The sequence below is a fragment of the Takifugu flavidus genome, chromosome 3 (genome assembly GCF_003711565.1).
Source record: "Takifugu flavidus isolate HTHZ2018 chromosome 3, ASM371156v2, whole genome shotgun sequence".
Taxonomy (NCBI): Eukaryota; Metazoa; Chordata; class Actinopteri; order Tetraodontiformes; family Tetraodontidae; genus Takifugu; species Takifugu flavidus.
Genome location: NC_079522.1, coordinates 12,781,933 through 12,805,710, shown reverse-complemented (window position 1 = coordinate 12,805,710; position 23,778 = coordinate 12,781,933). Strand labels below are relative to the sequence as shown.

The 23,778-nt window shown below is 42.2% G+C and overlaps 2 protein-coding genes across 7 annotated transcripts in view; both read left to right on the top strand.

Moving 5' to 3' along the window:
- Positions 1-18,071, top strand: part of runx1 (RUNX family transcription factor 1) — a 28,282-nt gene extending 10,211 nt beyond the window's left edge. For 4 of the 5 annotated variants that reach the window (XM_057027325.1, XM_057027324.1, XM_057027323.1 and 1 more), the window contains 7 exons: positions 6,719-6,870; positions 6,942-7,052; positions 8,199-8,355; positions 11,278-11,382; positions 12,651-12,872; positions 15,935-16,081; positions 16,159-18,071. In XM_057027325.1, the coding sequence (XP_056883305.1) occupies positions 6,719-6,870; positions 6,942-7,052; positions 8,199-8,355; positions 11,278-11,382; positions 12,651-12,872; positions 15,935-16,081; positions 16,159-16,703 (1,439 nt within the window). In that variant the 3' untranslated portion in view covers positions 16,704-18,071. Of the gene's footprint in view, positions 1-5,079; positions 5,524-6,718; positions 6,871-6,941; positions 7,053-8,198; positions 8,356-11,277; positions 11,383-12,650; positions 12,873-15,934; positions 16,082-16,158 lie in introns of those variants that run through there. The other variant, XM_057027328.1, reaches the window with a different exon arrangement.
- Positions 18,072-19,277: 1,206 nt separating this feature from the next.
- On the top strand, positions 19,278-22,645 carry LOC130523093 (protein downstream neighbor of son homolog). 2 transcript variants are annotated; one of them, XM_057028067.1, is made up of 12 exons: positions 19,278-19,817; positions 19,894-19,965; positions 20,070-20,270; positions 20,359-20,540; positions 20,612-20,687; positions 20,791-20,893; positions 21,011-21,107; positions 21,234-21,371; positions 21,473-21,671; positions 21,735-21,804; positions 21,961-22,091; positions 22,173-22,645. In XM_057028067.1, exons 1-12 carry the CDS (start codon positions 19,383-19,385, stop codon positions 22,311-22,313), a joined length of 1,845 nt encoding a protein of 614 aa, XP_056884047.1. In that variant the 5' UTR covers positions 19,278-19,382; the 3' UTR covers positions 22,314-22,645. The 2 variants fall into 2 exon arrangements, with proteins under 2 accessions (XP_056884047.1, XP_056884046.1); XM_057028066.1 differs by having other exon boundaries at positions 19,279-19,817; positions 19,891-19,965.
- The last annotated feature ends 1,133 nt before the right edge of the window (positions 22,646-23,778 follow it).

Genomic DNA, 23,778 nt, shown 5'->3' with positions numbered 1-23,778 from the left:
ACTCCAGACACAAAATTTTGGTCGCTGCAAAGGAGGTAGAGAGGAAAGATCATAATGCCTCAACAAAAGAGCCGGTATAAGAATATAATGAAAAGATCAATTTCTATTATTATTACTATTATTGTTATTATTCGTATTATTATTATTGTTATTACTATTGAGAAATCAGAAGCAGTTTGTTCTTGAAGTGATCTTCCCAGTTCATATGTCTAAAGAAATCACACAAAATGAATTTAGTGGTGTTCTCAGAGCAAATATTACTATCAATTTAACAATGCTTTCATGGGGAAGATGGAATTTGGACAAAGGAAGAAAAATATGTTGTTTATTTGAGTTTAATTGATGCATAATTGAGCATAATTATGAGAGGGCTCCCTATGTTCATGTCCTTGTGCAAGTCTGCATTTTGTACTAGTGTGTGTGTGTGTGTGTGTGTGTGTGTGTGTGTGTGTGTGTGTGTGTGTGTGTCACTGGTGCTACTGCTAACTGATATGTCAGAAAATCAATTAATTACTTTTAAGCGGCAGTTAACTGCATCCGCACAATACACCCCATGAATTATAGAAGAGGTGTGTACCCTGTGTGTGTGTGTGTGTGTGTGTGTGTGTGTGTGTGTGTGTGTGTATGTGTGTGTGTGTGCGTGTGTGTGTGTGTGTGTGGGGGGGGGGGGGGTTGAACTGCTCTGTTAACGAGAGACAATTGCTAAGTCCTCCGTCACTGATCAATTGATGAGATTGCTTCGATACAAATCTACTGAAGTGTCTTAACCAACACATTTACACTGTGTACTTGTGTCTCTTTTGGTGTTATTTATCAACATTTCCATATTTCAATGACACTCAAATATGGACATGTCTAGACAACTGCAGCATGTCCATATATCTCGTTTCACTGATCAATTGACTCCAAATTTTAATTAGTCACAAAGCCAAAATAAATTAGAGAATATCTAGCTATTTTCTTTTTTAGACATGCAACATGTGACATATCAGTTTTAATCACCTGACAGGCTTAGTGTAAGTAAATGAAAATGAAACAACCCAAATTAGGACTTTTGTGAGGATATCAATATCAAAATACCATCTTGATTAAGTGATTGCAGATGATTTACAGTTTTTCATTAAGAAGTATTCAATTCACCTGATTTGAAATAGTTAAGTTAATTAAATATAGACTATCGCAAAGGACCGTGATGGAAGTCTGCATGCAGAAAATAAGTCACTAAATGCAATAAAAAGAAGTAAAAACACGAGGACAGTCCGTCTGCCACTCCATTAATCACACTGTGTGTGGATGTGCGTTTGTGTGTGATATTGATCCTGACCATGCCACCGTCACTGGCCTCAGGGTGGCCTCTACTCAGGAGACAATGGGGACAGACAGCCGCTGGCAGAGACAGCCGAGACTGACCCTTGCAAAGTGTTACTTTTTGATAGGTGGAATTGCAGGTGGCCTAATTTTCTCTGTACACAGGACATGTTATGTGTTGCAATCAAAGCAGTTTGGCATCTATGGTGGAAGATGGTACAACTTCAGGTTTTTCTTGTGTCCTTCATCTGTCTTCATGCTGGAGCTCACTGTCACTTTGTGAGACGCCACAAACGGAATTTTCACTGGGCTGGCAAAATACACAGGCCAGACAACCGCTGAGGCTCACCATAACCCAGTCGCAAACACACACACACACACACACACACACACCACACACACACACACACACACACACACACACACACAGTCTGAGGTTACACTCAGAGGGGTGTCACTGTAGTGTACAGGGACACACTGACTTTTGTGGTGATGTCACAAGTCAAACTGCCGTACTGACTTGGTTAAACTACAGGAAGTCGACTGTCCAGTAGTCTGTGTGTGTGTGTGTGTGGTGTGTGTGTGTGTGTGTGTGTGTTGTGTGTGTGTGTGTGGTGTGTGTGTGTGTGTGTGTGTGTGTGTGTGCGTGCGTGTGCGTGTGTGACCTCATGATAACTGGGTTTAGCAGAGCATCAGAATGACTATAAAGAAATTTGTTTTGTTTTTTTAATGGTGGAATATTTGTGCAATCTTAACTTTTTAACACAAACTTTCAAAATAGTAGAGAAGAGTGATGATGAGGAAGAGGAAATGAAGGGAGGGGGAATTCATTTGAGAGACTACTGTAAATGAAATTAGTAGCTATAAAGAGCCCCAGGGCAAAGTGGAGCTGCGTCCCCCGTGGCTACGCTTTAGACAAGGAGGGAATGAATTAAGCTTGACTGGCTCCTGTGCCACCTCCTCCTGCTTTCCCCCTCACTTTTCATGTTTTTACTAATATCAAGGGTGAGACACGAGGATGAGGAGGGGAGGAATGAATGAGGGGTATAAAAGCCGTTGTCGAAGGTGAAGATAGAAGGGAGCAGTTCTGCACTGAACAACTTTCTGATTCTTGAATCTTTTGCCGACTCACATTTTCGGACTACCAAAAGTTTGAGGGTGGAAACAAAAAAAAAAGAAAAAGAAAAGCATTATTTTCCTTCTCGTTAACTTGGGCTCTCTCTGAATTCCCCTTTCCATCTCTTATCATTACGGGTTCCCTTGATACTCTTGTTACTTGACACTTGGACCCAGCTGTCGCTGCTTCCGCAACCAGGACAGAAGCATGAACACTGGGGCATTTTCCAGCTCCAGCCCCCTGTCCTGGGCCATGTACCTGATGAGGAAAGGCCGAACAGGCGGCGGACTCTTTGGTAAAGATAATTCTTCTTTGATACCTCTTTCTTCATCATCATCATCATCATCATCATCATCATCCTCTTCGTCACTGTTTTTATCAGATGTTAATTGAGCAACATCAGTATCTGCAGGCCTTCCACAGTGTAGTGTTGAGTCACTGCATTTGTTGTTTATTTTAATGGGGTATTTGTCAGATTGACTGCTATGCTAACAAGCTAGCGCTTCTTTTCACATGGAGCTTCTTTATTTAGAAGTTCCCTCGCTCTTTGTTAAATTTGTGGTTTGGGGTCTTCTGGTGTCTCCTGGGATTCTTCAGAGAATTCTATTATTGATTGGAACAGATAAGACATAGGCACGCACTTATTTCTGCACTTCAACCGTATGCTAAATTTGGCCTATTTCCATAGTGTAATACTGAATTACCAACAAAATGCTGATGCTCAAGTGTCTCATATGGATGACAGCTGATCTGTCAAGTTCCCAAAGCACAGCACCAGGTTCTACACCACACCAGGGGTCCAGAAATAACATTTTTCTTTTCTGTCTTTTCTCCTGTTGGACTGTACCTGTGTGTCATTGTTCTTAAATGATTTCCAATGACACAGCCACCGATAGGCATTTGTGACTGACTATTGATTGTGGATCAGACCACTGGCCTGCTCACATTACAGGTCAGTCAGTGGGAACTGCTAGCGGAGCGTAATTTAACCCTCTTTTATTTCTTCTTCCTACCTGCTCTGCTGCATTTTGTGCATTTATATATTGAAGCAGAAATGCAATATATTCGGTATCCAAGGTAGTTTTCTCTGTCAACTGGACTGTGTTTCTTCTCTTGAAGATGTTTCGTCTTCAATCCAGAAGGCTTCTTCAGTTCTCAATATAATATAATATATTCGGTACAACTTACATTTTGGCCATAAACAATATCTGGACCTGAAAGTAGGCATTTAAATGAATTTTGGCAGCGTGATTTATTTTAAAGCTTCTAAAATTCGGAAGCCAAACATGCCTGGGATACCGAGAGGTGAAAAATAGATATTTCTAAGGGCAAATCACACATGTCCATCTGGAGTCAAGACCAGAGTGAAGGCCTTTACATTTTTTATCATCCCCCCTTTGGCAACAGAGCCCTGGGTGAAGAGGCAGACTGGCATTTTCCTAAAACTCTTCCGACAGCTTGTTGATTAAGCTCAAATCAAACCGGCTGACTCACAAAGGAGGAAGATAAAACCTCACTAAAAGTCTTGCTTGGTCATTAAATAGTTCCCTTTAATTAGTTAAAACGAAATGTCATATTTACGTGATATTTTGATACCCTACTGTATATATGTGTATATTGACATATGATTATTTTATATCAAAATTTTAACCAGTATACATTTAAATTATACATCTTCGCTTTAGTATGCAGATTTTAGAAATGCCTAAAATATTGTGGTTTATGGTTTGCAAAATAATCAAAGCAGTTATGGTTCTTATTAATTTCATTCTATATTATTACAACAACAACAACAACAATAATAATAATAATGCAGTTTCTATTTTAAAAAAATTAGATTGTGTGAAAAATGGTACAAATACATCATCAATTAAAACAACACACAAAATAACTGGCATCAACAGTAAAATTTGCAACTAATTTTAATTTTAAGAGATTTATCTCCTATAAGTATGTTTTGAATTAAAAGTGAACATACCACTCACAGTACATATTTACATATTTATGTTGCTGAAACATTAAACCACTGTTTAACCTGTATTAACCTGAAAAATATTTTTTAAAACAAACTACGGTTGTTTAAGTTGATTTTAATTTGATTCAACTTGATATTAACTTGCTCTCTGTCGTGAAAATTATCATTCCATGTCAAAATTACCTTTTTTAAAAATGTGAACTTTTGGCACTTTGATTCATTCAGACTCAGATCATTTACTGCCCCCTATTGTCCACATCCGGTACTGTCCCGTTTGGTTGGGCCGCCTGCACAATTAGGAAAGAAGTTGAACTTTAGGCGATTTGAATTGGGTTGGAATTGCGATATTAAATTATATTTGGCTGCTTTCCTTTATTATAGCTCACAAAGGTTTCGAATCCAGAAGGGATTTACTCTTTTATATTTACGCAGTGAAACAAAGGTTACTGTAATGGATCGATAGGAGCTACATTTGAAAAAGTTGAACGCCTTCAGTAGCGTGAAAGCAAAGCAGAAACAGTTCTCTGGGTCTCCGTTTAATTTCGTTCCCTCTAAGCCCCGCCTCCGCCCGGACGGACAGAGCGCTGATTGGTCCATCTCCAAAAAGCGACGGTTTGCTGGGAGCATCTCTATTGGCCGAGCTGCTCCCCTCACAAATGAGATGCAAATACGAAAGATCTGCTGGTAAAAGTCTGGCGCTGACAGCGAGGATGTTCACTCATCTGGTGGGAAAGGGAGGAAGTCGAACCCGCAGACAGACCAGAGGTTGGGGCGGTGAACTCAACACAAGTTTCTCGGTTTGGTGACTGAAATTTATCAGCAGCCATGAGTCGGAGGACCGTCTGAAGACTAAGAAAGATCTCTAAAAGTCGCAGAGAGATTTTTTCCCTTGCATAGTGAATCCAGGATAGAGAAGCTTCTAAGCAGGAAATCAGTTTTTGGAATCTTTGCATTTCGGACTTTTTCGCAGTGACCCTGAAATTGGAACGAACCTCCCAAAGATCGCGACAAGCTGTGGACAAAAACAAAGGAAACGTCATTTACTCGCTTAAGAACCCACGACCGGACAAGTTCGGGGCTCACTGTGAGGCACCAATGGTGTTTCTCTGGGACGCAAAATACGGTAAAAGCCGCTTATCGTGACCCACAGCCGGACTCTAATTATTCACTTTAACATGTGCGAATCATCTTCGAACAAGAAGGGAAACAAGCCGCGTTTGACGCCCCAATAGCGCGCTCCTCGAGACATTCGCTACATGAAAAGGGAATAAAAGTGCCCTACAAGATTGTGCTCTACACCTAAACTTTGTACAAGATACAATTTTGAATTAGCTATAAAACATGAAAGTAAAGATATTGATCTATAAGGTTTAGAATTTGTTTACTGAATGAAAGCAATAGGAAAATGTCACCAAAGTGTGGAAATGTTATCGGTTTCAACATTACATGAGTGGATTCTACCACGCATTTAAAATAAATATGTACTTACTAAATATGTACAACTTACTTAATATTGGAGTTGTAAAAAAATTACCCACTTCCTGGTGGATTACTTTTATTATTGCAGCATAAATAATAAATTATTTTCTGCAAAAAAAAGCACTAAATTTGACCATATGCTAAATTTGCCCAGCTTCAGCTCTGATCGTATACTTTTATTTGTCCTTGTTTCACTTCATGGGAACCAGATTTGAAGTGTCTTGGTGCCTCCTCCACCAGTAAGGTAGCAGTGGGAGGGCTTTTAATCTGTAAACCAAACTCCAAACCGCCGGCATGTGGCTTCAATTGCGGCTTGGCCGACTGACAGCGGCGAGAGCCACTGACGCCGCTCATTTATCAGATTCGCCCTCTGTTCATTCACATTTCTCACCACCTTTGCAGCTCTTCTGAGCACTCATTAGCAATATGATGTATTCGTTTGACGTGGCTGAAGAAAGACAGAGGGGGTGAATTGAGTGGAGGAGTGTGGCTGCAGTCTTTGGATTCATGACTACCAGCTCTGGCATTCAAATGACCACAGAGTGTGTCATCACATTTTATAAGTGTGTGTACATCTTCTTCTGTGTGACTGCGTTCGTGTCTGATTTCATGCATCTTTTTTCATTCTGTTGGGATTTTCATACTTATGGACATCAACAAAACTGCGTTTTTAAACCTTAATATTTGGAGCAAACTCATGAGAAACACTGATGTGTCATCATGAAAATACTAAGGATTATTTGTGTTATTTTACTCTTTTGATAAATGCTCATGTGACAACCTGGAGATAATTATTGCATCATGAAGGGAACTGGTTTGACCTCATCTCTTCCTCCCAGACCCAGCGCCTGGCCGGCGTTACACCCCACCCTCCACCACGCTCGGCTCGGGGGGGAAGATGGCCGAGGCCCTGCCCCTGGGTGCCCAGGAGGCCGGTGGCGGAGGCGCTCTGATGGGGAAGCTGCGCATGGCTGACCGCAGCATGATGGAGGTAGTTGTACGCGCTTTAACGAATAAAGGTTGCCGAGGTCAAGTGCTGACGTCACTGTTACCTTCTTGCAGGTGATTTCGGATCATCCAGGTGAGCTGGTGAAGACAGACAGTCCCAACTTCCTCTGCTCTGTGCTGCCCACACACTGGAGGTGTAACAAGACTCTGCCCATTGCTTTTAAGGTGTGTGACTTTACCCATAAATCCGTCTGAAAACATTAACATAAAGAGGATGTTTAGACACAATCATCTTTATTTAAAAATACCTTGTTCCTTTTTTTTTAATTACAGCTTTAAAACAAAGCTGTGACCTCCGCTTTCTGTTGCGTAACAACGCACACCGGTAAAGAAAAGTTTGCCAAATTATAGTGTGCTGTACTGTATTTTCACGAAATAATAAAACAAGAAGAATAATTTGATTCATCCATCGACTGTTTTTGCAGGATGGGGGGGGGGGGTAATTTTCATCGCGGAGAATTCCCTCATGGTGTGGTTGATGCAGACGGCTTTCCTGCACTTTGAGACAAAAACGCATTTGTGGAAAAGCAGCTTTTAGCCACAGAACACACAACTGATTGATTTATTGAGTTTTCTGCATTAGTGTTTGTCTCTGTGTGCGTGTGTGTGCGTGAGGGGGTTTGATGCATTATGCTTGGTTATGGAGCGTCATGAGCGGATGTCACTGCCTTTTACTGATAATGGATAATTGATACAGCGCCTGCATTTGCACACACGCATGTGCACGGGCACACACGCACACACACACACACACACGCAGATACAGTTTAATGTTGAGGTTCACAGGCCACATACTGTATTCTGACTATTATTTTGGTGTTTGCCATATTTGAGGCAGCATTTTATCCTAATAGGGTGGTAGGAGGCTGGGCTGAGAAGCCGAGGGTTCTCTGTTCAAGGCCCGGTGCAGAGAATAAACCTGGGAGGTGAGCAGGACACCTTCAGAGCACTGCTGAGACCACTAAATGTTCTGGGCCCAGGATGGGCTGGCGACTCCTCCAGGAGCGTACCCTGCCTTCAGCCAGCCACATGCAGCTGGGAGAGGCTCCAGCACCCTCCCCATGACCCCACAGTCAAGAAAATAAGAACAGATTATGAACAGATTATTGGAACATCAGCAGTTTTGGACTAGATTTAGAATCCCTAAAAAATAGCAGCATTATATTTGCAGCGGGTTGGTGCGACCGGTGTTTTCTGTTCACGTGTCAGAAAGCTCTGACACATGTCTGACGCCTACAACCGACCAAACTGCCACCACCAGTGGGACGTTCACACACAGCTCAACAAGACGTCTCTCCTTCGTGTCATTAGGTGGTCGCCCTGGGCGACATCCCAGATGGCACCCTGGTAACAGTCATGGCGGGAAATGATGAGAACTACTCAGCCGAACTCCGTAACGCCACGGCCGCCATCAAGAACCAGGTGGCCAGATTCAACGACCTGCGTTTCGTTGGCCGCAGCGGGAGAGGTAACGCAGACGAAATGCGTACAGATTGTTGCGATGTAGTAATGCAGTTCTCTCGTAGCGAGCAAACAGCAGGCACAAATGTGGCCAAATTAGGGGAAGTACATATGAATAAAAACAGTATTCACATACTTCCTCATAACACAGCATTCATCACCTATCAGGCTTGTACACCCCCACCACCCCCCTACCCCACCCTCTTTCCTCTCTATTTAACGGACACACTAGACCAGTTATTCTAAATCAGTCACAGGCAAATGTTCCGACTTATCTATTTAAAACACCAACCTGTGTACACTGGCAAGCAACCCCTTTGCCAAATGGAAGTATGAGAAAAACCGTCCAAACCTGTTTGCTTTTTTTTCCCACAGCCCTGCTTTTAAAACATGACGCGTTAATAGGATCTATGATTCAAGCGGCAAAAGTTTCTAAGGAGTTAGAAATTTGTTTTTATGCAAATGTCACTGCACAGAGCACAATGGGTTTCACTCGATGCCTCATGAACAGCAGGCCACATCTGGTTCTTTGAGATTCAGGTGCCTTCTCCGAAACGCGAGCATTTTTCTTTATGTAGGTGGTTACAAGAGTCTCCTGGCTCTGCAAATTAGTCATCATTAGTCAGAATCTTCCCTCTTCTGCCAAGGTCTTGTCATAACACACATTAATTAACTCATGACTTAAAGTCCAATTCAGACTTTTTGTACAACCACTAGTGTTATACTGGTTTCCCAGATCACCATCTTGAATATCTTTGGTGGGTCTGAACGGGCGAAACATCAGCTATACAAACCAATGCACGTTTCTTAACACAAAACAGGAGCCTTTACTTAATGTGCCTACTTAATTTTGCAATGAAAACTGTTCACAATCTCTCAAACACAATCTCAAAAGTGTGTAAGAAGTGTGTAAACTGCAGGCCTTATCTATTTATGCTGTCACCAAGGCCTCTTCCACCTAGACCAAGAGGGTAACGCACCAAACCGCTCTTGCGACGTGAATCCTCCTATCGGTGGGTTGACTTTAAAGAATGCAACTGCTACAGTACCAGACAAAACAGAGCGATCTAAGAAAAATTTCCAGATCACATTTCGCCCCTCCCTCCCTTCCTGAAGCAGCACACAAGCACCATCCCCGCTAAACCCCACTGGGTCCGCAGCCTTAACATCAAATATTAGGCACCTGTATTTGCAGGACATGATAAAAAGCTGTCCGAAGCAGAAATGACCAAACCAAACTACAAACTATATGTTTTATACTTCCCCTTTTAAACAAGACTGTCTTTTATCCCACCTCAATATCTGATGCTGCGCACACACACACACACACACACACACACACACACACACACACACACACACACACACACACACACACACACCACAACAAAAACAACTTAGCTATTCCAGCCACAGATACAGATGCTTTGTTAACAACTGAGTAAATAAGAGATTCTGTCTGATTGGGCTGTTGTGTTCGTAAAAGTCGATGAACCACAAATTGGCAAGCCTATACATGGTGATATGCATGCCTGCACACACGTACACATGCACGCACTGACACACACGCGCACACACAGCTCTTGTGTGAAGTCTGTTGTTATCTGCAGCAGGAGAAGGAGGCATGGGGGGGTGATTACATAGAAAAATCCCAACACACACACACTCTCATCTTTAAGTAATCTGTAATGAGTGTGATGCCAGCAGACGACTGACAGACACAACAGACACAAAGACCTCAGCTGTTCTTGCCCTCCTCCTGTCCCTCTCTGCCTTACTGTAAACTCTTACTGTGTAAACATCCTTCACAAAAACAGATTTCCCCACACAGTAAACTGTTTATGCTGTCCAGTTTATTTGTTTACATGCAGCAATACATATAGAATATACTATTTGGGAAGAAGAGTTTTTGCTGTTTGTGTAAGGGAAAGAAAAAGAGATGAGGTCTTTGGTTCTAAGCTCCCTCTAGTGGCCACTAAGTGGAACTGCTTCCTCTCGAAAATGCGCCGCAAACTACAAAATGACTGGGCCACTAGTTTGACCGCATTGAGCAATTCAGTGCGGATAAGTGTCCTAAATCTAATGTACATTAACTCCAATTAATACTATATTGTTTTGTTCTGACACTCTTTAAATGACTATGTCTGTAATGCAGGAAAAACATGGGGCATGATTTGGAAATGGACGAGTTAATTTCAAACAGCCGATATGAAGTTGCCCATTGCCAGCCACAATAATTAAAACAGCATAGCTTAGTAAACTTTTCAGTGCTTGACGGACTGTAAATCAAATGTCTGCCTGCAGCCGTGACGCAAAAAACAAGCATTCGGAGTTCCAGGGAGCGATGGTAACACCCGGTATCACCCACAAGTGTCTGCGATTCGTGTGGCATCAGACTGTCTGCATGTGGTAACTCTACTCTGGCCTTGGCACACAACCCCGACGGTGGTCTGCACGTGTGTCAATGTGTCTCTGTGTTTGCAGCAAGCATGTTGTTGAGTGATAGTTACCTCCAAAGCTGACACACTTGCATACACAAATTGTCCTACAAATGCATCGTGCAAACCTTTGGTAGCACAAATATTTATTTGTTCTTAGATGTAACTGGGGTTCAGCTGATACTATAAATAAAATCCATGCTTCTGATTGGATATAATGTCACTTAACACTGCTGTAAGTTACCACAGCAACAGTACTGATAAGAGACGGACCTCATTTCACACTCTGTAATACTTTTGTTACAGGATGTTTGATAAAAATCTGCTGATAACTTCAGTAATAAATACACTGCATAATTTTTTTTTTTTAAAAAAAGGCAAAGAGTGGTTTCCACATCTCATATTTTGACTACACTTTTTGGTCACTACTGATCCTTCCATTCTATTACTCTGCGTAACTGACCTCTCTTCTGTTTCCTTCCTCTGTCCAGGGAAGAGTTTCACTCTGACCATCACGGTGTTCACCAGCCCTCCTCAGGTGGCCACGTACCAGAGAGCCATTAAAATCACAGTGGACGGTCCAAGAGAGCCCCGACGTGAGTGGATTCTTATATTTCTATATACAGTATTATAAAAACAATCATCCAGAGAAGCTTTCTGTCAGGATGGCCGAGTGGTCTAAGGTGCCAGGCTTAAGTGTCAAGAGCTTCTTCTCTGGGCTTTTCTGGTCTCCAGGCAGAGGCGTAGATTCAAAAATCCCACTATTGACACCTGTTTTAAATTTAGCAGAACATGAATCGTTATGACTAAACCAGACATTGAGTCGAGTAAAAGTTCCATTATTGCCTCTCTACATTAATTGTCCCAACTGTGCACTAAAATCAGGCTGTTTTTAACCACACACTCTGCAGAGCTGAGGTCATACTGTATGTGTATGGTTGTGCAGAGTCATTAAATAACATTACATCAGTGCAATACAATCAATAAAAGCTTCAAGTAAAATCTGGTGTTTATTTACTATTTATAAAGTTGCAAATTAGTCCCCATTGTTTTTGGACTGTTTTTAAGTTGATCACATTGAGTTGTGTTTAACATCTGCCATATTGTTGAATTAAAGCCTGAGAAGACATCCAGTGAGAACATGCCTGTAATCCTAGCAGATAAACTGTGAGTCAATATAGAACCTGACACAACCCTCACTTCCCCTACCGCACATTTTGGTGAAACATGGGGTTTTCTAAGGACAGGACTGAGGCAAATGTGTGTGGCATTTTGCAAGGAGCAATACACTACTTTTGGTAAATTATTAAGATGAATCAAAATGAAGCGAAACGAGTGCCATGGTCAGCGAGGTGACAGAGAGGAAGGCTGCTTGCCAGCTCCCATCAGCTGTGAATAACCATCACTCATCTGTAACACACACACACGCACACACACACACACACACATGCACGCACAGACACACACACACAGAGTATAAATACACATATGCACACTTCCCCCATTGGGAGGAAGTGCCTGTAACTGGAGCTCATTTTCAATGCTTTGAAGTGTGTCCAACACCACAGACAGTGTGACAGAGCGCCACACACACACACACACACACACACACACACACACACACAGCCAGACCCCTACGTGGCGCCCGTCAGATTCCCAAGTACAAAAGCAGACAGAGCGTGTTAATAATGCCGAGACGTTATCGTCAGGGATGGGTATAATCCCGGGGTTTTTAAGCATGAAGTAACATGTGGCCACATCACCTCTACATGTGCACATGCTGACAGATGATGTTGGACTCAAGTGGCAGGAAGTTAGCGCGAGGGATTGTCTAAATGTGACATCACTCCCACTTGTCTCCAAGGTCATCGTCAGAAGATGGACGAGGTCAAACCCGGCGCTCTGGCCTTCTCTGAGAGGCTGTCGGAACTTGAACATCTGCGTCGCAGCTCTATGAGAGTCACGCCTCCTCACCACCACCACCACCACCACCACCACCATCAAGCTGCCTCTGCAAACTCTCGCCAATCTGCCGCGCTCAACGCTGCCACCTTCTCCAGCCCTCCTCACACACAGTTAGCAGCTGGTGAGAAAACTGGAATTGTTTGACCTACGCTTTATAAAAACTTTGTCTAACAATTTTTTGCAGTGACATACCGTACACCACCTGTAAGCTAGCAGGAAGAATATGTTGCATGTTGCATTTTCATTGGATAAAAAATCTCCAAATAAAGGAATCATTAGAAGATGACACATCTTTTAGGAAAGTCACAGCTTGATGAATCACTTTAGCTCTAATGATGCAGTCTTTTCAGCGTCAGCACTAGTTTCCAAAATGTATTTTATAAAAACTACTCTGTCTTTCTCCTGAGCACAGACCAAACCACATTGGTGGTAGTCCTCCCTGTATTTTTGGTATCTGACTTGGTGTTGAGCACTGGGGTTAAATCGGATCACTGTGCAGTGATGTCATTAGTCTCTTGGCTCGGGCTTTAATGAGGTGAGGCAGTTCAGCTATCGTTTCCCTGGAAGAGAGTCACAGTTGCATGGGTGACATTATGGGAATGTGGCATGTCTCTGTTACTTTGAGTGCAATGACAACACCCACAGGTCCCTCTTGTACGCCATTACAACAAATGATCCAGCCCCAGCACCTGTAATTATGGGATTGGGCAATCATTTCTAGGGAAGGAGATCTATGATTATAAGTGAATGTTGGTTCATTCAAGTCTCCAACATGCCCAAAGCCATAACAATGTGTTATAGAGGTTTTAAAAGAAAGGCATGTGTGTGTGTGTGTGTATGTGTGTGTGGGTACGTTCTTCCAAAACCTCATATCTCATTGTTCCTCCTTGTGGTTACGTTGAGATCCATTGCGGTCTGCATGTGTGTATGCGTTTGCTTACGAGTGCCTCAAAGAGTGTGCGCTGTGGTTACCCTGGATACGATATGTGGCTCAACATCGTGGTATCTGTTCCTGTTCCGCCTTGCATGTGTGAGTTTTCTGAACTTGTACCGGCATTTGCATCTGCATGTGTGAGTGAGGAAGCAAACCATGCCTTAAGGAGGAAATGAGAGTCAGCTGGCAGGAAGTTACACGGTTGAGAAAAAACAAAACCTTTCAGATAATTACAAAACCTTTTGTAATTATCTGAACTTTTCAGAACAAAAAATAAGAAATTAGATTTCTAGCTGTTGTCATGATGCTGCGTTGGCCACTAGAACATACACGGAGAGTTTAAGGCGACCACATAATCCTAATGCAATTGTTAAAAAATAGTCTACTTTCTGATCTCATGCAGATTGAAGATAAAAGAATACTTTAGCTCTAATATAACGACACCGTGAAGCCACCAAAATACAATTTCTGTTAATGCAGAAGAGACATGACATCCCATCAACTCCCTTGCCATTTGTGAAAATGCAAATTCTAATTTGTTTGTAGTATGAGTCCCAACCAAAGCATTTTTTAAAATATCTTTTTCATGAAAAGAAGCTAAATGTGAGGATTTTGTGGGTTTAGTGGATGAAATTTTAATCACATTATTTACCACATTTATTACCACAACAACTTGGAACTTTACCGAGTGATTTAGACACTATACATATGCTGAGAGGAAAAACCCTGCTTCGATTTCTTCCTTCTTTCTGTTTTTTATTCTAAAATAATATTTTTTTTAAAAAACAGGAAACCGTTATGGAGCTAACTCTCTTTTTTCTTTCTCTTCCTCTTCTTTGCCTTGCTTTCAATTCTCTGTAGTTATGTGCTTCTCTTCTTAGCCTGATCAGTAGGGATATTTGGGGACTTTTATTTTTGGTTTCTTGTACTGGTGTTTCCTTCAATAAAGTCAGCTGTGTTCACGACATTCAAACATTTATATTTTATAATTTCCCACATGCCATTAAACTCGGGGCCATGCACTGTTCCACTTCTGGGTTAATGTGCATGACGCCAAAAGTGGCAAAATTTGTGGTGTTAATTTGTGCCCAGAAGCTAATTTCTGTCTCTGACCTCATGGCAGATTTACTAAGTCGTGGCGATTACCAGCACAAATGCCAACTGTGATGATGAATATAACGTTAGCAGTTACTTGTTGACTCTCAATGAACCCGCCCATCGCTGTGCACAGCGGAGGCTGCAGCCTGCACGGCATAACCGAGCTTGATCTAATAAAGGAGGATCATTTTCTGCAGCTTTGGTGGTTGACCCAGAGAATTTATTCTCCAGCTGTTATTCTACCTAAATAAGTTGACTCGGTTCTTTAAAAACATCCCGCGAAGCACGGTGGAGAAGTGGCTCTTACAAAGAAACTTCAACCAATAAATCTAAATATTTGGATTGAGCAGAAGACATTTTATAAGTGGCAGCACATTTCTCCCAACACCACTAATATGATATGAGATGCTCTGCACTGTAGCGCCATTCCCAAGCAGGCGGCAGCAACATATTAGCGCCCTCTGCCAGGGAGAAAGAAGCCAGGAAAGGAAAGGGCTTGGCACAGGGCTTGTGATTTACCACATATGCACACACACACACACACACACACACACACACACACACACAAATATGCACACAAACACACACACGCACATATGCACACACACACACACACAAACACACCAATGATGTTGGGAGAGATCTTGGCTACGCTTGAAAAGCTTTCATTGACGTCTTGGCTGCTGTGTACAATTTGCCTCCTCATTTGTCTGCACACACACACACACACACACACACACACACACACACACACACAAGTCTGCAAGTCTGTGGGTGATCAGTTCCATTTATTACACTATGGGGAAAAGAATGAATTGAAAGAAAGAACTCAAACACACACATCACACAGCGTTCCTTTATCTGTCCACCCCCACGCTAAGTTAATTACTTCCTGTCTTCCATCTCTCTTTCTTCTCCACCATCAACTATCAACAGTTTTGGTCCCAGGACCTCTTTTAATCAAATCAACTTTTATTCAGATTGCAGGATCTTTAAAGTCTACACTGCAGTTTATAATTTAGGCCTGGGTGAACATTTTAAGCTCAGCCAGTAGAAGTGGACCTGTGGTATTGTTCCTTTCCGTTTGTGCCGACACTCACAAAGTTCCAAGTGCAACCACTCGCTCTTAACCATCTCTTTCTCTTTTATAGATTCCAGACAGATGCAGTCTTCACCATCTTGGTCATATGATCAATCGTACCCCTACCTTGGCCAGATAGCCACGCCCACTATGCATACAGCCAATCCGCTTTCACCATCTCGATCGTCACTCGGTGACCTGTCATCACGGCTCACAGGTAACACGCGTGTACAGACACTGACCACACACTGTGAAATAAGGAGGTTGTGACATCTAACCTTTGACCTCTCCCAGGTCCTGATCTGGCAGCCTTCAGTGACCCCAGGATGAGCCTAGACCGTTCTTTCTCCTCCCTCTCCGCCTTGCCCGACACCCGCTTCTCTGACCCACGCGTCCATTACACTCCCACAGGGGCCGCTTTTAGCTACACCCCCTCCCACAACCCTGTCTCTAATGGAACCCTAGGCATCACAATGGCAACAGCCATGGCAACGACGCCGACAGGAAGGTACACCTATCTGCCTCCCCCGTACCCAGCAAACACCCCCCACCAGGCTCAGAACGGGCCCTTTCAGTCCCCCTCCTCAGCCTATCACCTGTACTACTCTACCGCCACTGGCTCATACCAGTTCCCCATGATGGCTGGAGGAGGGGGCAGGGGGGACTCGCGCTCCCCCCCAAGGATCCTGCCACCGTGCACCAACGCCTCAACAGGCTCCCCCCTCCTGCACCCATCTTTGCCGAATCAGAACGACGGAGTGGGTGTGGAGGTCGAGTCGAGCCACAGTAGCTCGCCAACCAACATGGCGGCTGCTGAAGCCGTCTGGAGACCTTACTGAGTCTGCCAAGATGGCAGAGGACACCGACTGACAAATGAGACATGGCACTCAACACGAGAAGAGACTTTTAGAGCTGGTTATTTTAACTTATTTGGATAAAGCGTGTCTGTAAAGGTTTGTGTCAGAGGATTTTGAACGTGAAAAACAGACACTATTTTTATTCTCTCCAAAACAACAATTTCTTTACCTGTTTCTTAAAAAGTCCCAGTGAAACAATAAGAGAAGAGAAGAGGTTTTTAATTAAAGCCAGAACTCAATAATAGGGAACTACTGAAATCCACCCACATTTCAAAGGTTTATCTACCAAAAATGATCAAAACCTACTGTATTTAGCAACAACTGTAGAACAGGTCACAGATCAGAATCACCTTTCTGTGGCGAAATTCCACACAGTCATCATCAGGTGACCAAGAACTTGACAAGTGCACCCAGTAAAAATGTGTTTACTGACAAACAGTGTTGGCCAGTAAGAAACAAGCAGAATGAGTGGCAGGTGGGGAACTCTGAAGCCGACCTTCTGTTAAATGAAGGACGGAGAGACACAGGGTATTGTTATTACTATTATTTACACTGACAAACTGCATGCTGCAGCACTGGGCTCATCCTTTCAGCTTCTTTTGTAAAAACAGGTCTGCTCATTGTTGATGTTGTAAAAGAGTAGTTGATGGCCTGTTGGTGTTTACTGTCTGTCTGCCATTGCCTATTTGACCCAGGGTTTTCCCACTTGAACATTCTTGTCTGGACCTTTTTATAAACAGTGATCATCGTCGTCGTCGTCTGATGAAGACAGAGAAACAAACATGAAGACCCCAGGGTGAATTTGAGGAAAAAAAGGGATTGACCAAGGCCTCTGTGACTTGAAGACACAGAGGCCTTGTTTATTTCATTTCTGCCCATCAGAATGATCAAAGTCATGTCTGGGTAACGCAGACCAAACAGAGTGGGTGGTAGGGAGCCCTTCTGACAGACATGTGAAATATAAAATTTTTATACTCACATTCAATATTGAGATGATTGTTTTTGTCTTATTTTAGAAACTGGCTCTGTCTTTAACTGTTCAGATTTACATATTTATTTGTCTCTAAAGGACACATTGACAAACTTCTCACAGAGTCAAAGGCTTTAATTTATTCTTACAATGACATTTTAATTTTGTATGTGTGTGTGAGAGAGAGAGAGAAAGTGTGTGTAAGAGAGACATTGATCATTGATCCCCCACCAATTTACACTGTCGATGTACATGTAAATGATAACACACACACACACACACACACCAAACACACACACAAGTCAAATGGGATTTACATCACTGTTGATTGCTCACATTTGTTTTTGATTTACATAAACATTTTTTATGTGAAAATTCTCTATAGTCCCATTGTTGAATTTGTTTGTTATTTATTTACTTGAAGGAATCCCTAGTGCAGATGCACTCAGACATTACAGAGACAGTATTTGAAGAATAGCTAATGGGCTGAGAGGAGTCCACGGGTGGTATTTTTGGATAAAGCATCACTGAAAAGTCCCTCCTCACAAGTGCTAAATGTTGAATCATATTACTGGAAATAACTGGCAGTGAAATAGTTACATATAGTTACAATAGTTAATAATTAGAGTAATATGGTTTCGGTTCCATAACTGACAAACAGAGATTTAGGCTAAATTGTTTAAACTAATTCTTCTGTGTAGGATTTTGGAGTTTTCATTGATTTTTTACATTAATTTATTATTTTTATTTAACCATGGTATTTAAAAAATCCAAGATTCTTATTTTAAAGATAGCTTAAAATGTATATACATTTTTGCAACATATTTTTAAAATCAAACTTTAGTAACGACCGCCATCTTGTGGCCAAAATTTGAATCGACAACTTAAATTGGAGAATTACTTTTCCGATTTTATGAATGATTTCTTCAAGGGAAATCTAAATTCATAAAGGTTCTAAGGGGCTAAGCTGCAGTTCTGTAAAACAAGTAAGTGTTCTTGAGACAATAACTCATGTCAGAATTGATTTCCTTACATCGCCTTCATTTCAATGCTTCACTGAACATCGAATAAGAAATTAGCGCTGAAATCAGTCGAATATTTTAAAACAAACAAACAACAAGAACAAAAAGATTGACAAAAGACAACAGTATTTTTGCAAAAGCACAAACCAAAAGGGTACACTAAAAATAGGTTTGGAATTATCTGTGCATATTATAAAAGATATAATCAGTTTGGTTTAATGTATGGTTATTTAAAAAATATATATATTGCATTAGAAATTAACCAAACGCCAGGATCAGGGCATAAATTAGGGGTTATGGTTTAATAAAGTAGCATGAACGTGAGATGAAAGAGGTTAATTGCAAAATAAAATGAAAAAAAACTTTTGAAAAGGGACAACTAAAATCATACAGTAATATCTATTTAATATTAATAAGTATAAGTATAGAAAACAGCAGTTTTCTGCATGAAACGATGTCAATCAAAAATGTTTTGTTCTGCTTAGGATTGCATATTCGCCGTCGCTGCTTTTTCCTGCAGTCATGAATGCAACACGAACACACCGATTGCGTCATCGCGCTGCGCGCCAACATTTCAAAGTGCGGAAGGCGCCGCGCCACAACGCGCCTGCGGATTAAACCTTTGCTTTCTGGATTCTGCTTATTTGAAGGAACCCGTTCCCCGTCACCATGTCCGACCAGGCGGGATATTCACCCAGCTTCAAGCGGCCGTCTGAAATTATGCGAATGAGAATGAAGAGAGCCCGTTTAAGTACGAACGGCCGGGACTCAGCTGATAGTCCCGGACAAAGCGACTCGTCTCCGTCTTGTGTCCGACCCTTCTCCCCGGGACCGCTTTTCAGCACCCTCAATCGCACAGGAGGTGGAATTAAACGCAGGAACCCGTTTGCTAGCTTAGAAAATACTTACAGCCCCAGAAAGAAGCTCGTTATTTACAACGATGACGGAAATGTGGAAGCTGTGGACTTGAACCAGATAAAGGCGTCGAGCGAAAAGGAGGGGGACGGGGACATGTCAACAAGGACAGACTGTCCGACGTTTTCACCTTTGAGCTCCAGGCTGACTAAGGCTGAAAAATGGGAAGACAAAGATGTTTCTCGCAAGGTATGCGCTGTCTAATGGATGTCATGTTTGTTACATCACCTTAATAATAATTATGCTCCGTCTTTGACTCCAGAAGAGCCCCAGTTTCTCTGAAGATGAGTCTCTCTTTGAGGAAGAGGAGGAAGATGTTAATATTCCATTGCTGAAGGTTTCATCTTTCTTTGAGCCATAACATGTGCACAAACAGATGCTTCCTTTTCACTGTTCACCTGGCTAAAGACTGGGTTATTTATTGTTTGTTTGTCTTTCCAGAGCCCTAACTCCATTGCTCCAGCCTCCATTGCTCCTCCGGTCTGCACACAGTATCCAGCAGACTGGAGCCTGAAGACTCGGCTCCTTTTCACCTCTTCTGTGTCCCTTTCCTGGGCAGAAAAACCCAAAGCTCAAGAGGAGGCTCTGGGGCTAATCCAACACTGCAGAGCTCAGTTTACCTCTCTGCCACACAGCCTACAGGTGTCATTTCGTTTTCGCATAACACTCATCGTCCCTTCGCTTTCCTGAACATCTTTGTTTATTTGCAACCCTGACCGTCCCCTTGCAGGACCCCAAATCCTGCTCAGAGCTCCGTTGCGCCTTCCAACAGAGTCTGGTGTACTGGCAGCACCCCTCCATACCGTGGATCCCCCTTTTCCCCAGAATCAATGCAGACAGGAGGCTGAAGAGTGCGAAGAGCAGCCCATGGGCACAAGACACCACACTTCAGCAGAGTCTCATGAATGAATGGTGAGTCTGGACTAATTCATTATTGTTAGCTGCGTATTCAAATGTAATATTTTTCCTCTGGTGTGTTTCAGGTCAGTCAGCCTATCGTCTCTCTACAGTCTGATGAAGGCCAGACTGTGTCCATACTTCTATCTCTGCTCCTATCAGGTAAGTGTTTGTGTCGTTTCATTGTTCAAGTGTGGGTTTACCAGCCAGCAAAGCTATATAAACACCGCGGGACAACATTGGTCCAATGCTTCTGTGCTCTCAGTTCACAGTGTTGTTCAGAGCGGCGGGTTTGGCCGGCTCAGGCAGCATCTCTGCATTAATCTCCCCAACAACACGGGGCCTCAGAGAAGCAATGAAGGCTGAAGGTGGTTTGAAAGACAATTTCCTTATGCTTCCAGGACATATTCATTAAAGTTGCAGATTTTTTTTAACCCATCTAAACATTCCATAAACATACATCAATAAGTTCTTTGCCTCTTTAGGTATAGAGTTCACTCTGCCTTTAGTGGAGGAGAGGAGGAGGAGCAAGGAGCTGCTGACGCCTCAGGAAGAAGAAAAAGTGAAAGAGAAAGCAGAAGAGTGGGTATCTTTACGGTCTTCTCTAAATGTACTGTGTGTTATTTAGGACAGTTAAATGTTTTAAAATAGAAGTATTAATCAAGTACAAAGTAAGGCTCTTTTACAAACGTGTCATTTAAAATGTAGGTGTTGTGAGCTGCAAGAAGATGATGCTGACGACCAAGGAAATAACGGTGAGGATGATGAAGATGGCAGTCTGTCGTGGCTCAAGGCAATGGGAGTCCAAGACAAAATCAAAAGGCCGGACAACATCACCGCTCAACTGTATCCCGTGGCAGCCGTCCAGGCGCTACTGACCTATCACCCTTAAGTAAGCCGTGTCATGTCAAAGGCTACGCTAAAACGTCCTTAACCAGCTGGTGCAGTCGCAAGGAAGGCAGCGCCGTGTCGTTGGACCACAAGCCCGAGTCCGTGGTGTGTGTGGAGGGACCACACACCTTCACCCTCATCAATTTCCTCATCAACTGTAAGAGTCTGGTTGCTGTGGCAGGAGCACAGACTGGGCTTCCCCCAACCCTGCTGGCTCCCGTTGCTTTTCGAGGCGCTACGATGCACACGTTGAAGGTGAGGAAGCAACGCGCAGCATGTGGTTTTGTGCGTGCACTTGTCTAAGCCTCTGTTCTCTAGGCCCGCAGTGTCAACGTCAAGAGCCAGGTTGGCTCTGCGTACCAGAACATCAGCAGTTTAGAGATCACAGGTACCAAATCGAAGGAACCAATCTAAGAATTTGTCCAATTTATTTAATACTGGTTTACCTTCTTAAAAACTAATATAATTATTATGCTACTTTGTTAGTACTTCATGAAATAAGGAATGGTATTTTTAATTTGCTGTTTTTTCCTCCTTCCTTCAGGGCCCATCCTTCCCACCACCCTTCACAACATCACCACGTTGCTCCGGCCTGCACAGAAAGGGAACTTCTCAGCTACTCTTTACACACACGCTCCTACGGCTGTCATGAACACACACGCCACCAAGGACCAGGTAAGACGCTGAAAGACATGAAATAAAAGCAGTATTGGAATTTTAAAAGTCCCATCCACCCTAATTGGTGTGTTCCTGCAGGGCACCGCGGGTTCTGTGGACTTGTCATCTTGTGGGCTTCATCCTGGTTCTGTTGAGCAGTTTAAGCAACCTTCTAGTCTGGGCAAGACAGCACTGACCCACATCAGCATGAACAACTACAGTTACACCTGGAAGAACTAATACTTTCAAATGAATCTTTTATTCATAATAATTAGGAAATAAGTAATCTTTTATGATGTGACAAGATGCAAAGATTACCTTTTTTTTAATCCCCTTGCTTTTCAAATAATTTTATTTTTCAGAATTAGACTTTTAAAAATTGTTTTTTTTAAGATAGTTTCCCTTTTTTTTAATATAAATCACTAGTTCTATGGCATGAAGAAATTCGATCTTTAATCTGTAATTCAATATTTTTTTGTGTGTGTTTTATTTGTGTTTTATTTTGGAAATTATGTGAGGAAAAAATTATTTTAATTAATTAATTTACTCAAAATAAAATGATTTAAACAATGGACCTTTGAGGCTCTAATTATCTACTGATGAGATCAGAGAACTTGTTCACTGCTTTTCATGTTACTCGATGATCATCCTTAAATTTAGAGATGATTCTACCAGATTATTAAACTACATGTTGCGCCAATCCTGTTGTGAAGAGGACATGGAAGAAGGAAGCTGGGGCTGAAGCAAAACTGTAGATGACTGAAGAGGAGGCCCGGCTGGAGGTGGAGGAGGCCAGCTGGAGGTGGAGGAGGCCCAGCTGGAGGTTTTTTTGGTAGACATTTTCTGTCATGTTATAACATAACATAACTCAGCTGCAGAGGGCACTTTTCTATCTGTAACAACAAAAAAATCTTACTCTTGTTTCACATAACATAATAGCTGACTACTTTAAACACCCTACTGAATGTAACAGTTAACCGTGTTAAGTTCTTCAGAGGGATTTTTATCCTGCTAATAGTTATAAATCTAGATAGATTATATCCTTTCTGTCTATACCTGAGGGAAAAATGTAGTCTGCTATCTGAAATGATTAATGTAAGTCGTTTTAGGTTGGTCGTTTCACCTGAGTGTAAAGGTCATGCCATTTCTTTGGTCTGTCATAACATAACATAATGTTATAACATAACAAGTAATCAGAAACGACGCACTCCAGCGCACAACTGCCAAAGAAAACAAGCAATTTCATCGGCAGAAAAAAAAATACAACCAGCTAAAGCTAGGGCAGCAACTGCACAAACTTTATTGCAAAACTCCCGATGATCAAGTTACATTAGCGTTACAAATGCCTGACATGACTTGGACATATTGCATTAAGCATTTACGGTGATATTTTATGTGAAATGAAAAAAAAAACGTAACGAATAACAGACCGCAATTTGCGCACGTACCTTGTCAAAATCCACGGAGATGTCCGGAATAAACAGCGGGCAGATTTTTAAATAATAAATCAACTCGAGGATCGATTGACTTTTCCAAAGATTGAGACCGCAGTTCGCAGTTTAATTTAAGGCGGGACGTCGAAAGATTGAATCGCGCAGATGATTGGCTGTCGAAAGATTGAATGGCGCATATGATTGGCTGTTGAAAGATTGAATGGAGCATATGATTGGCTGTTGAAAGATTGAATGGCGCATATGATTGGCTG

What these genes read in the sequence shown, in the direction of transcription:
- LOC130523093 (XM_057028066.1), top strand. Translation starts at nt 19,383, where the DNA reads ATGTCCGACCAGGCGGGATATTCACCCAGCTTCAAGCGGCCGTCTGAA. An exon ending in TCTATCTCTGCTCCTATCAG is followed by an intron (nt 20,688 to 20,790) that starts GTAAGTGTTTGT and finishes CTGTGCTCTCAG; the next exon opens with TTCACAGTGTTGTTCAGAGC. An exon ending in CTACGATGCACACGTTGAAG is followed by an intron (nt 21,672 to 21,734) that starts GTGAGGAAGCAA and finishes TCTGTTCTCTAG; the next exon opens with GCCCGCAGTGTCAACGTCAA.